We start from the raw sequence: 14,423 nt of genomic DNA, 5'->3' as shown, positions 1-14,423 counted from the left end.
AGAATCAACACTAAAACATCATTAAGTGATTGAAAAATCATATCTTGCAAAGCTTCTTTCAACAAGCTAGTTAAGTAAGAATACCACAATAAATTCAAGAAAACCAAGAGATCCACCAAGGAAATCAATAGGCTTCCAACTCCTTCATATGAGTACCTCTTCTTCCCAACATGTAATTCTCTCTCTCTCTCTAGTTAAACGTAGGTGTCTCTAATCCCCCTTTGTATGTGTGTGTGTGTGTGTGTGGAGGAGCATGTAGCCTCTTTTTATAAAATTTTGGAAATTAGGGTGTTGCCCTAATCCTTTGTTTTTTTTTTTCAAAAGTACCTTTAACGATTCTTTTCTTGTCTTACAAGGGTGCTTGGGCACAAGGTTCCGCTATTCCCAATGCTAAATCTCTTCCAAACTTAGGGATAACCCCTTATTTTAACAAGAAAAGAAATTTAAACCTTAAAATTATAAAATTGAATCCCATAACTTGGTCCAAGCTTGAATTGCACTAGCAAGGGTCTAGAGAAAGATACAAATTGAATCCTTACTTAATTGTTTGTTGTCTATTGCCCATTATTTTTTTAATTAATTAAGAAATTTTCAAAGTTTAATCAAATCAACCCTAGACAAATTTGAATATCAACATTGTCAATGGTCATTTTTTTTCCTTTCAAAATAAAGGCCAATTTGAGTATATGAAAGGTTAAGGAAAAATTAAAAAAAAAATTATATAAAGCAATCGAGCGACCCCTACCCCTTTGGGCGGTCAACTGACCTTCCCTCCAAATTGACCATTGGTGCCACCCATGGATGGTCGACCAACCTCTATAGGCAAACAACCAACCTTACCAATTTTTGAATCTTTGAGTTGTCTTTCTCTAATTGTTTGGGCATTTTGGGCCTGCCATGTGCCCTTTTGATACCACTTGTCAATTGCCAACAAATGGCATATAGTAGTTGGTAGTTTTTGGTAGTTAATTTTTTAAATTGAATTTTTTAAATTCAAATTCAAAGAGGTTTCCCTCAAATCCATGAGAGGTCTATAAAAAAAACCCCTTCTGGGAGAGTTTAGGACACGTCCAAGTAAAGGCAAGGTGAAGATTTTCTAAGGAAAAAATGTTGCAAAAAGGGATTTTGTTTTGAAAGAAATAAGAAGAAAAGTCTCATTCCTTCATTCTTTGAGAAGTATTTTTAGGAGTGTTCTTGAGAGAGAAGGGTCCTTACTTGATCTACGGAGTGATTCTACATCACAAGATCAGTTTCTAACCCTTCCCTTTGTCAAATTTCATTCATTATTGTGAATTTGTTATGCATGATCCTTAGAGACATGTATTAGGTTTTTGATGCAATCTACATAATTTCTTAAGTATTTTCATGTTATAACTTCTGTCATGTCATTGCTTGAATGTTCATCTTTTAGATGTGTGAAAAGAAGCATGTAATAAGTGTCAAAAATGACATGAATAACAGAGAGTATAGTTTAGGCAGTCGACCAACCTTTGTCTTTTTGAAAAGATAGACGTTGGCTACCAAACGTTCAACTTGCCCTCAAGGTAGTCGACTGCCAAATTCTGAGAGGTGTTATTTTTTGCCTTTTCTTCATTTCTCTTCAGGGTTTTTTCTCATTTTGAGCTTCTACACCCATTTGAGTGTAGTTGGTCGAGTCCTTTACTAATTTCATGAGGGTTTTATGGGTTTATATATATATAATTGTTTTCATGTGATTTAAACTAGTTCATCCATGACTTTTCAAAGGTGCTCAAGTGTACATCAAGTTTTTCTCAAAAACACTTTGAGGTCATACACCCATGATGTGGCTTTTGGGTACTCTCCAAGTTCTAACACAAGTTTTTAAGGTAGGTTTGTGGTTCTCCCACAAAAAATTCACAAAAAAATATTATAAGTTTTTTACAAGTAAATCATTTTCAAAGTAATCACTCATGAAGTGGTTTGAAGGTGGAAAATATTTTTTAAAATGTATAAAACTTGTTTTTGATCTCTGTTTAATAGAGAATCAATTAAAAAATCTATTTTCTAATCAAAGAATGAAAGATTTTTCAATGAAGGTTTCAAGAAATCTCAAGAGTTTTCAAGTGTTCTCAAAGACTTTTGCGTAAGTACCCACCAAAATTTTTTTCCAAACTTATTTTAAAAAATGATTTCGAGAACTGCAGATGACTTGATTCCTCTCTTGAAAATATGTTGGCAGTCTATTTTACAAATCTAGTCATACCCCAAAAACAAATCCCTTCTTCTTCTCTTCTTCATTGATGTTTGCTTGTATGTTTTTGTGTTCATTTTGATTAGAAACTCAAGTAGTAGTATTTTTATGAGGTTAAGTCCTATGTATAAGTTCTACAAAAGCTTTTTCAAAAGGAGTTAAGGTCTAAATAGTTTTTTTGAAATGAACAAACACAAGGAATAGAAGATAGCTAAGGGCGATCAGCAGACCTCTACAAGTGATCAACCGCTTGGTTTTTTCAAAAAAATAACTTTATATAATATTTTTCAATTTTGAATGTTTTTGTTTAGAAATTATTTTTAAAATGGGAGACACACACACACACAAAAAAGATAAGCACGATAACCATTAAAAAATGAGTGTTTTAGGGTGCTAAAATTTTGATTTTTAATTAAAAGAAATTTAAAGCATTGCCTTCCCTAGTCATAATTGTACTCACGAATCTAATCTTCTTTCAAAAAGTTTTCCTTACTTTTTCAAAATTAAAATAAATTGATAACTTCACTTTCTAAAATGAAAGATGACAAGTTAAAGAATCAATGGTTTGGTTATCTATACTTGTTTGGTTTTTAAATTATCATCAAATGTTGGCTACCCAAATAGGTTCTCGAAACCCAATATCGACAAGCATATGCCTTAATAATTTTATAATATTTGAAAAAAAAAATAAGAATAGAATAGAATAATTTGTGGAGGGAACTAATTTAAACTTTTAAAAGTTTCAAATTATAGCTTTTAAAATAATTCCTCCACATAAGAACAAGAACCCACCATTAAAAAGATGTTAAAGTTGTGTTGGGAGCTCCACACGTTTCATCCTCTTCCCTTCGATCAAACTAAGACAAATAGTCTCAATCATCATGTTGTGCGCAAAGCTTCACATTTCCACACTCTCTATAAATAGGTTTTAATCTCCCCATCTTATGCCCTTGCTTAATAGGGTAATTTTGGATATTCCGTTTTTGGTTTAGTTGTGGGTAATTTGTATTTCAGTTAAGCTAATTATCTGAATTTTTAATTAGTTAATTAATAATTAAATATAAATTATTAAATTATATTATTTATGATTTTAATTTTTAGGTTAGGTTGGCCGCTAGGTTCCATTCGGAATTCAGCCATTCCTAAATCCCAATTTCCCATTTGCCTCTTCCGGTCTTCCCTCTTCTCTACCCTCTTCCCTCCTCGGTTCTTCCCTTCCCAATTTCGCAGTTCGCAAGTTGCAACTTCGCCGGCAGCCGGCACTCCCTGACTCCCAGTCCCAGTTCTCTTCAGCTTAACCTTCCCTTCCCAGCTCCCTTCCCACTTCGCAGTTCGCACACAGTCGGCGACGGCGAGTTCGAACCTCCTGTTCCAGATCGGCAGAGCCAGTCTTCCCCTTCGGACTTCGGCTTCCACCTTCGCAGCTCGCACTCTCGCAGACTCGCAGTACTCCTTCGGACCTGCGGTCCTTCAGGTTTTTCATTTTTCCGTTGTGTTCAAAACTCGAAAGTATTTGCAGTTTGATGTTTATTGAAATTTTACAATACCCTAGGATGAGCACAATGTGTTTGATTAAATGTATGAGAGAATATTTCCCCCAAATGATTATATTTATTTTGATCAGTCTCCCTCTTTAAAATGGATTTCTTGGTGTTATTTGTTTATATTTGTTTGAATGTTCATTGAATTTGAGTTTTGTTCCTTTTTAATTTTTTTATATTTGTGTTTTCTTACTTTTGTTGTACCCAAAGTCCAGTGCCCTATTCTCTTCTTCTTCGGTTCTTCCCTGCTCTTACCAATAACCCTTGTTTGCGTATCATGGAAATTTTTTTTGGTGTTGAGAATTTGTCTGTTGAGTTGTCTTCATTAGTGGATGCAAAATTCTCTTTTGAGTACAAGAGCATAAAATAAAGGACAGAAAGAAGATAAAAGGATGGAGGATGAATTTTTTTTTAGAATTACTTAGTTGTTTTAAGGGACAATTACTCATAATTAATTTTAATTTTATTCGATTAAATTTGGTTAACTGAATTACCCAACAATTCGATTTGGTCGACCACGGTTTGGCTGATTCGTTATGGGGGTGGAGTTAACCGAAATAATTCGTTTAATTGGGCAAACTGGTCGATTGCACGCCCTAGGCTTGGTCACAACTGTCATTGAATTTGCCTTGCGAGTATTGTAAAATTTTTGGAGAATGCAAGATTCTTGCAACTTGGGGTAGACTCGATTTTTTTCTGTTCGAAACATATCGGTTCTCATATTTCTGAACCGTAAACTGACGGTTCAGTTTAAGTACATAGCGGTTCTTCGGTTTGATTTTTGGTTAGTACCCGAACCGGACCTCCCCAAAATATTATGATTTCAGGCCCATTTAAAATGGTCAAATGAGTCTTATTTTGAGCGGGCCAAGCATAAGTGAAATGGAAAAGAGGGAGAGAGGAGGTCTGGCTTTATAGGTGGAGAAGGTTCCCCTAAAAGTAATGGCCAGCCGATGTGGGACGGGGGAAACTGGGATTGAAGGGGAATGTGAAGGGTGAAGGCTGGGACTACTTCCTCGGCAATGGCTGGGCTTGGGGGGCGGGGAGGTATGTGTGTCGGTGTGTGTGTGTGTGTGTGAGAGAGTGAGATTAAGAAAGTGAGAGTGAGGGATTCATCCTAGAGTAGAGTTCCTCGTTTAGGCAACTTCAAATCTCCAACGAACCAGCAGACGCTGGCGACGAAAATTGACGCCGACGATGGCGATGAGGTCCAGCGGCACTAGCAAGCCAGCAGACGCTAGTGACGGCAATTGATGTTGATGATGGCGGTGAGGTTCAATGACGTTAGTTGTGGTGGTTGCAGGTGGCCGTGCAACAAAGCAACAATAGTTGCGGTTTCCTAGAAACCCTAAGCAGCTAAAGGGGAGATGAACATTGGGTGTTGGATGGAGTTTATATGCGCTTACATGTGAGTGTGTAAATTAGGTGGACCGATTGATTGGTTTTCCACTTCATCCCATCCCACATCAGTAATACATGGGAGAAATCCTTCCATCATCATGCGTAAAGGGTTCTAATCCCTCCATTTTTTTTGCCATAATTAAAAATTTGGATGTATTATTATAATGAATAAAAGTTATTAAATAATTGTGGGTATTAATGAACAAAGAGTTATAAACTGGAAAATTTTTTTAGATAAATACATAAATCGATTTTTCAGTTTTTTTGGTTTGGGTTTTTTTGTATAACTGAAATTGAAACCAAAAATTGAATTTTTAAAATTGAAAAGTCAAAATCGAAAAACCGAGCCAAAATATTAAATGGTTCAGTTTTGATCTAGTTTTCGGTTTTTTGGTTATTTTGTACACCCCTACTGATTATCTACTAATGAGGTTTACAGAGATCTTTGGGAAAGATTGGACAAGGGAAGGCATCTAGAGTTGTCTAATTGAGAATGATTCTGTTTTCTTGGTTAAAATTTTCTCCCTCCATTTGCCAGTGATTGGATTGGTCTACACTACATTAGATTCTTATTGTAATTTAAAAGAACAAATTGTTGCCCATCTCTAAGCTTGAAGTTGCCTAGACAGCCATTTAGCTTAGAATTTAAAAGGATCCACTTCGCCACACCTCAACATCTGTGATCGGAGGTAGAAAAGAGGAACGGAAAAATCAAAGATGGAGTAAGGAGAGGAATTGCTCCTTTTGGTAGATCCAATAGAAGGGAAGAGGGTAAATGTGTGGGATCCTCTAACGAGACACATGGCATGTTTTCTTCAGCAAGTTTTGATTCTTAGGTGAAATAAGTTCCTACAAGGATTTTTTAACTTTTAAAAGTTTTTAAAAATAGTTAAAGTTAACTTTTTAAAAGTTGAAAAGTTTTTCTCTAAATGTTATTGTTTTTAAAATCAAACTAGACCACCTATTAGACTCGATTGGGGCAAAACTGAGCATGGTCCAGTCCAAGTAAAACTGCAAATACAAAAAGAAGTCAATTGAAACAGAACCGGTTGGTCTAGTTTAAACCGGTTTGGCTTAGACTTGCCATTAATTCAGGTCAAATCAGTCACCTTTATTTTGATTTAGAATATATATATATATATATATATATTTGATTTTTTAAAGAGAAACGTTAAGGGCCAAAGGTAAAGTAGTAAATACCAAATAAACCCCTGAACCCTAGTCCTCCATTCCTCCCACTCCCAGCCTCCCTGTCTTGCACTGCGCTTCCTTCTCCAGCGCACGCGCTCAGCACCTCCTTCTCCGGTGCGTCCTCAGCAGACAGCAGCTCAGTCCTGCACTCCCCTACGATGGCTTCTCCTCTCGCGGCTGCCTCCCACAGTCAGTGAGGGCTTCTTCGCGGCAGCCTCCCACTTCAGAACTGTTATTGCACAGTGTAAACTCTCTCTCTCTCTCTCTCTCTCTCTCTCTCTCTCTCTCTCTCTCTCTCTCTCTCTCTCTCACACAAACACACACACACACATGTGCTAATGCTCATGAAAATTTTAATATGGATGATGGATCAAGAACATTAATCCACGATAGCAGCATTTGTTGATTTTGTTCTGATTGTTCTACAACTCTGTCCTTGCCACTTGGTATTCTTGCAATTGTTTTTCCTCCTCTCCCATTATGTTTTTCCTAAAAGTATAAGCTGTTAAATATTTCATGGAATCTCTTGGTTTTGTTCTGTTGTGGTTTGTAATGTTGAATTGATAAAATAACTAGAGGTCAATGAATCTGTAATAATCTGTTTCATTGTATAAAAATTATAATAATTTGAATTGAATTTGGAGCAAATTACTTCAAACAAAAGTACAAAATCAATTCCCGTACACTGCTTGTGGTTCATATACATTAACATTTGATGCTCAGACTTTGATTTAAATAATGTAACTATCGTCTAAGTTACATATTTAACCGGCTATTATAATAAAAAAGAATTTAATTACATTTGGAGAAGATTGGAAATTACATTTAATCTAGATATTTTTTTATTAGCTATAATTTTGAATTTATGATTTTTTTATTAATAATTGATTGAAATTACACACTTTACTTTTACATGTGTGTGTGTGTATAAAATCATATAGATTGATATGTATAATTATATATTATTATATATATGACATGATGCTGATTTCGCTGGTTCGGCCACTGGGTTGACCCACCAGTCTTGACTGTTCCAGTGGCCTTACTGGGCCAGTCACTGGTTTGGCTTTCAAAACGATGCCAAATGCATTATACTCAGTTCATATTTTTAAAAAAGAAAAACTGAAGAAAAAAAGTAGGCCAAACTCACTCTTGGACCTGTTGCATAATCAATTCTAAGAAAGGGATATTTTTCAAAAAGAAACTATGACTAAAGTTGAATGGCTTAATTATAAAAATTGAAAGTTTAGTGGTCAATAATTGAGGGACCAGTAGAGGAATTTTCCCACTTTAGGTCAATGGATCCTTTGCTAACTGTTTAGAAGGACTGTAGCTGGTCTTTTTCAATCTCTCTCTGTCTCTCTTCACTGAAAGAGAACCTACCTAACGTGATGCTGCCATCGTCCTTACCTCTGGAGACCTTAGCGACCCATCATACATCCATATCCGTTTTACAATAGAATGGCTTCCCGAGACACCGGTTAGAGTTAAGGTGTGTTATTCGAAGGCTGCTGTATCTCTCTCTCTCTCTCTCTCCCCCCCCACCCCCCCCCGCACACACGCACACTTTGAGAAAATCACTTAACAAAACCACATTGTAGCGTGATTTTGTGTTGTCATTGACACTTGGGGATGGTTAATTTAGGATTTTTCGTGTTTGTAATATCATTTTAAGCTTCTTAAGCATGCCAAATGTTTGCTTAATTGTGCTATTCTGCAGAGAATAACTTACAGACTTGATACAATTTCAGTTAACTGTGGTGAGCAGTTCTTCTATATTTTTATTGAGTCTTCTCCTGCCCAGAGTCTGCAATGGAGATTTCCCTAGTTTGAAAAAAAATATTTACTGTCAGAGTTGATATTTATGCCTGCTCTATTGGAAGTTGGAACTAATACAAATTTTTATTATCATATTCAGGAAATATACCACTGTTGATGATCTATTGGTGTCATGGTGTTACGTAGTTTGCCATTGCTGATTTGGTTTTTTATGATGTCTTCCATGCAAAAGTGTTGACAATAGCGATAGGGTAAACATATCATAATTTGATATTTGAAACATAGAATCAATTTTTGAATTGAGTTTCTTGGATAGTTTCAAGTTATGCTGCTTGAGTATTAACTGGTGGGAGCATTTTGAAATAGGAATTCTAGAAAGAAGCCCCTTTTCAATACTGAAGATCGTGGGTATGGTTATAAGCTCCTGCAGTTCTTGATTCAGCTAGAAAATATCAAACCATTTAACTTAGAATGCACAACCATGTTACATAAAATGGTGCTGGCTTCTGCCACCATTAACGCTGACCAATTGCATTTCCAGATTTTACTAGGCTGGGCCCTTTATTTTGTGCTGTGAATGTTTGTAAACTAGGTGTTTGCAAGAAATGTTTTCATAGCCTTGTAACTGTTTCCGTTTGACATGCACTGGTCATGATCGACGGAGATGGAGCTTGCTTTTAAGATTGGAAAAATGAATCTAATTGTCCCTTGAATGTTTCCCCTTCTTGATAGGGAAAGGGTGTCATCATTTACTAATAACTTCCAAGATCTTCATGACATCAGGTGTTTGATTAAATGCCTAAGGAAGTTATGTGTTTGCATGTGTGTGTTATCAGTCCTCTTTCTCTTTTTCTCCTGCTCTCTCTCTCTCTCTCTCTCTCTCTCATGGATCAAAATTCCCACTCCTACTTGCAGGCCTATCTTGAGTTTATTTCAAAATTTGGGAAGTTTGTGTGTTAGTCGATTTCAGCAGGTAACAGTCTTTGTGCTTATTTCGCAATGGTTAACACTTTTGCCTTCATGATGCCAAATGCTTATATGTGACACATTATTGTCTCTATTCTCAACTGCTATTTCTGTCATGTCATTAGCTATTTTTAATTTTTTTAATAACTGATGATTTATTGATTTTTTTTCTTTTTACAATTTTAGAGGTGTAATTTTATTCCAACCAGTGATTTTAGTTGAACAGAACACCTAAACCCTATTTGCTTATCTCAGTCTCATATATCTCCTTCTCTCTTCCCTTTCCCTTAGCTCTGACCACTTTACATGGTCTACTATTTTGCTTTGCTTGCTACTGCTCCTGGTTATAATTCAACATATCCAAGTGTCTAAGTGATGGACTATGTATGTACTTTTTATTTACATTTAATAGTCCCTTTGCATATATGATGATGATTATGACTCAATTTAATAAGCACATTAAATTTGATCGTATTTAGATATTTTAGACTTTATATTGTATGCAATTGTGTTGAGTGTTGTTTACTGTTATCTGTAGCACCTCCCTTTCTCATTCCTAAGGGGACACTGTGACCGCTTTAACTTTATATTGTATGCAATTGTATTGAGTGTTTTTTACTGTTATCTGTAGTACCTCCTATTCTCATTCCTAAGGGGACACTGGGACCGCTTTAACCTTAGGAATTCCATTTTGCAAGTCTTCATTGGGATGTGTTGGGCGATTTGTGGGATGGAAATAGTTGTTCCTATGCTGCCAATTTGCCTCTAACGAAACGAAAAAAATGTACTGTTCTATAAATTCTAGATTGTATTATAAATTCACTAGTAGTACTTTGTGCTATGCATGGGATCTTTTGTTTTCTTATAGCACTATGCATGGGATTTTGTAATCCAATGTACACACATGCACAGATGCATATATATTATTGCGCTGATAACACCACAGGCTCCACAGCACAGTTTTTTTGTAGGTTGTGAATTGAGAACAGCACGAAAAGAATCAATTAGAGATTCATACAAATACACACCTCAAGTAAAAAATATTTTTCGACTAAATATTAATGCCTACCAAATATAAAACGTAATTCCATTCAACTAAATTTGGTGTTATATTCTCATGGCAACCAAATACATTGTCCAATTCTCAAAAGCATAGCAGGATTTAATTAATACATTTCTTAAAGTTCAAATAAAATTCATTGTTACATAGTCATGTGGTAAAATGGATGGTACCATCATATGGATAGTTGATTTTAGTCGATAAAGCAATTGAGTTATGGCCAATGTTGCTGGCATATCAAGCATGTAATTAAGCTCACTCTTTAATCATTAATCAAATTTAAGTCCCTAGTTATAGCCTCATTCCCAAAAAAAAGTAATTCACAGTGGTGTACTTACAAACCTTTTCTTGGTTTAAAATTGGAGGATTCATATTTGCGAAAATGAAGACAAATTTAAGAATTTAACTGGTCCACTTTAGTGACTTTTTTCTTTGACAAACACTCCACTATAAAAATGAAAAAAAAAAAAAAAAATTCCTAGGGATTTATTTTGTAATGTCAGTTTTGTTGAAGATGGAAGGGGTATAAACATTATCCAAAGCTATAAACTCATGCATAAGAAATTAGACACAGAAAAAATCTGTTAGTTTTGTAATTAAATTTGTGCAAATAACATGAAGAAACTTTGGTATTTTATAAATTTAAACATATAAGCCATTGAGTCACAGAATGGTCTTTCAAAGACTTGTCATTTTGTAGGACAAATAAGCATTTGCACCTTAATCCCTGGAGTGGAGCATCTTTTGGGCTAATCACCAAATAACTATTATATGGATACTATAATCCAAAGTTGGGTTAAAATAGAACAAAGTTCAATGGACAAAAACATACATCTTGGAAGGCATTGGGTTGAGCACACATCATAACCTCCGTGACTGCCACTGCAATGCCAGAATAGCTACAAGCTGCGAAGTGGAACAGCTTTATTTTATAAAACTAGTTAGTCCTTTCCACGTTGATGTTGATTCAATTCAAGGTTATTTTGATGCCCTAGGGCGTGAACTTGGAAGCTACAGTTTTGAATGGTTAAGAGCATTGAATATGTCTGCCTAGCAACAAAAAAATCTCAAATGATTTGGGAGCACAATGATGATTAAAATTCATTTTATATTACAATATCTTACCAACAAATTTTTCATGGCTACAACTGTGAACAAGCCCTATCTGTAAAGAGAGAAAGAGAGAGAGTGCAAGAGATGCATGCATTTGAGATCTTCAGGTTTTTAAATCAGTTCTTTCAGGAAAGTGGTTTGAGAAATGTTCTAAGGATCCTTACAAGTTTTCATTAAATAAATTATACATTCTAAAAAGTTGCTTCATTCTCGGGCCTTCTCAATCAGAATAGCTTTTCTATATTACAGTATACATTTTTTGTGCTAGAAAATCATGTTACTTCCCATTTAGCATTGGATATTGCTGAGGTATGTTGCTTTTTTTTTTCTGGAAAAAGAAAAAAAGAAAATTTCAGGACAGTGTACTGAGCCCATGCCTAGCATTGATTTGCACTAGTATTTTCTCAATGGGAAAGCTAAAGCCCTAGGTGTCCTTCTCCCTCCATCGCTCTCACACAGGCATTATCCTGGCAGTTAATAGTCTCTAGTATTTTGCAGGGGCAAGTGAACAGAGAAGTAGACAAAAGGAACCAAAGGACGAGGTCTTGAATTTCCTTAAATTTTTTCCTTTTGTTTATGTTTTCAAATCTTTTTGTGTTTAGATTTATTTTTTATTTGTTCTGTTTTTTTTTTTTTTTGCCCCGAAGAACATAATAATTATAGTAGGTAAAGATGGAATATGGGTCCTTCAAAGATCCAAGTGCAGCTACATTTTCTCTTAGCGATGAGGACCACACACTTGCTAATTCTGTGAGATTCACCTTGAATCAAGAGTATGTAGTTTCTCATTCCTTCATTAATTGTCTTTTTTTTTTGTAACCAGTCTGTTTTATTTGCCTGTGGAGAAAACATATATATATATATATATATATATATATATATATATATATATATTATTCCCAATGCAGTTTGGGCATTTGAGGTTAAGCCTTCTGCTCAACAGACTCCAGTTTTTCTTGATTTAATTATTCAGTTGTATTGCCTTTCTTATGCTTTGTGAATTTTTTTTTTCAAATATGTATGTATATGTATATATATATGAATTATTGCTTTTTGTTTGGTGTGATCATATGGATGTAGTTTTTCTTTATTTTTTCAATATTACACAGCCTCTTGTGGATGCTAGCTGTCTGATATACTAAAGCTTTATTCCTACAAAATATTTGAATTTTTTTTAAAAAACCTTTACTTTTTTGTGTTATTCTATGAGGCTCTCCCTAAAAAGTTAAAAATCTCATATACCCTTCGTACTAAAAATGTAAATTGTCTTGTCAATCCTATAAATTTGACTAAAATTTTAGTTTGGCTCTAACCCCGTGCTCGTACTTTTTCAAATGGCTCAATACTATTGAACATGGACTTGATTACATTTTAAGAAAAATGCAGTGTGTAAATCAATGTGGTATTGTTTTGCAATCTCTTTAAATCAATAATTACATTAATGAGCTGCGACATTGACAGTTACATACTTGGAATTACATAGATATAAGTTTAGTACAGCCCCTTCAAAAATGTATTTCGAGCTATGCCATTACTTGCTGGGAATGAAATGAGGGTGCTTACAAAGTTATGATCCACTCATTTTCTTTTCCTTTTTTTTTGAATATCTTGGTTTTTCAGTACTTATTCATCAAGCTGTGAAAAGAAACCCACATTTTACTCCGTCGCGTTCAGATGACAACTGAATACTATCAGCCTTTCTAGTGTTTATTCTATGCTGGATTAAATTTATAAAACTAGGTGGCAACTCATGCAATGTGCAGAAAAAGATAAAATCGTACTGGGATAGAGAAAAAAAGAAGTCCTAGGGAAGAGGAAACAATCCGAAAAGGGAGACAGTACGATCGAATGCATTGGTAATTGAAATATGCAGAAGAAATAAAATTTTAGGGATGATCCAGTCAAGGAGACCTAGCAAAAATCTCAGGCTGAATTCTGATCTCAAGATGGAAAAATCGTGTAGTTATTAAAAAAAATTACAATTTATTCATATTTGAAAAACAAAGTGAATAAACAATGGAAGATGCGTCCAAATTAGTTATATAGCATTGTATTAATTCTTTTTCTTTGCTCCTTGTTTGATGCATTTTTCCTAAACATTCTGTAGTGATTTTATCTTTGCAGTCCTAGGGTGATGTTTTGTGGTTATAGCATTCCTCATCCTTCAGAGGCCCGAGTTAATATCAGAGTACAGACAACAGGTAACATTACATTCTTATGTCCAGTTAGAAGCATATGTTACACATTTTGTTTAAGGTTGTCCTTGGATGTCTCTTTTGGTTTGTGTGGAAATTTTGGTCCTTCAAGTCTGCTATTATTCTAACCTATCTTATGTTTATTTTTCTTGCTGCTGCTGCTGCTGGATATTTGACAGGCGATCCAGCTGCTGAGGTAGTGAAAGATGCATGCCAGGATCTGTCGCTGATGTGCCAGCATGTGAGAAACACCTTTGACAAGGCTGTTACTGATTTTAAGATGAGCAAGCCTATTGAGGCCATGAAAATTGAAAATAAAAACAAGAAGCCTTGATATTCAAGTTCTGAAATAAATGTAGCCCAATAAATATGTTCGTAACTCACCAATATTATTATTGACTCAGTTTTGTTTAGTATAGAACCATCTTTTGTCCTGTATTTGGAATGACAATGCTGGTTTTTGCTCTCATAATCACTCTTCCATGGATTTTGCGCTCACATTGTTATTGTTTCAACTTGTTTCTTTCAATGGGTATCATCTTATGACCAAAATATATGCAAGCATGCAGGATATTATCTTTTAACACAATTTTAACAATTGGCTGGGAAGATCTTGAGCTGACTTTTAACAATAGGCTGGGATATCATCTTATTTAATGAATTAACTACTAAGCACATTAAATATGATTATGATGAACTTATAAATGAGCAAGCCTGTAAGTTAATCTCTTCTAAATCAAACTTGAATGTTTAATTACAAACTTTAAATTAAATTAGGGCAGACATGTTTCTGACACTCGTGGGACATTTTTTTTCTATTGTAACTCCTTTAGTGCCCTTCAGAGTATGCAATCCTGTTACTGAGCAAAAACAAAAGCTTGCGTGTATCAGCCTGAGCAACGCATGGCGACTTGGATGAGCCCACAGCAGCCATTGAGCTTAACAATTTCATGCAATGCATCTGT

The 14,423-nt window shown here is 35.0% G+C and overlaps 1 protein-coding gene across 8 annotated transcripts; it reads left to right on the top strand.

The window, feature by feature from the left end:
• The first annotated feature begins 3,307 nt into the window (after nucleotides 1-3,307).
• On the top strand, nucleotides 3,308-13,956 carry LOC131164022 (uncharacterized). Of its 8 annotated transcripts, none has more exons than XM_058120928.1 (7): nucleotides 3,329-3,686; nucleotides 8,857-8,907; nucleotides 9,040-9,097; nucleotides 11,762-11,805; nucleotides 11,911-12,036; nucleotides 13,388-13,464; nucleotides 13,638-13,956. In XM_058120928.1, the coding sequence occupies exons 5-7, from the start codon at nucleotides 11,936-11,938 to the stop codon at nucleotides 13,790-13,792; spliced, it is 333 nt and encodes a 110-aa protein (XP_057976911.1). In that variant the 5' UTR covers nucleotides 3,329-3,686; nucleotides 8,857-8,907; nucleotides 9,040-9,097; nucleotides 11,762-11,805; nucleotides 11,911-11,935; the 3' UTR covers nucleotides 13,793-13,956. The 8 variants fall into 8 exon arrangements, with proteins under 8 accessions (XP_057976903.1, XP_057976910.1, XP_057976907.1 ...); XM_058120926.1 differs by lacking the exon at nucleotides 8,857-8,907 and adding an exon at nucleotides 6,400-6,589; XM_058120921.1 differs by lacking the exon at nucleotides 3,329-3,686 and adding an exon at nucleotides 6,321-6,589.
• Nucleotides 13,957-14,423: the final 467 nt, after the last annotated feature.

This window comes from Malania oleifera, chromosome 9 (genome assembly GCF_029873635.1).
Source record: "Malania oleifera isolate guangnan ecotype guangnan chromosome 9, ASM2987363v1, whole genome shotgun sequence".
Taxonomy (NCBI): Eukaryota; Viridiplantae; Streptophyta; class Magnoliopsida; order Santalales; family Ximeniaceae; genus Malania; species Malania oleifera.
Note: the sequence above shows the minus strand (reverse complement) of the source record. Positions and strands in the feature narration are given on the sequence as shown.

Coding starts and splice junctions, on each gene's coding strand:
- LOC131164022 (XM_058120920.1), top strand. CDS start 11,936: ATGGAATATGGGTCCTTCAAAGATCCAAGTGCAGCTACATTTTCTCTT. Junction 12,037..13,387: donor AGATTCACCTTGAATCAAGA/GTATGTAGTTTC, acceptor TTATCTTTGCAG/TCCTAGGGTGATGTTTTGTG. Junction 13,465..13,637: donor TATCAGAGTACAGACAACAG/GTAACATTACAT, acceptor GATATTTGACAG/GCGATCCAGCTGCTGAGGTA.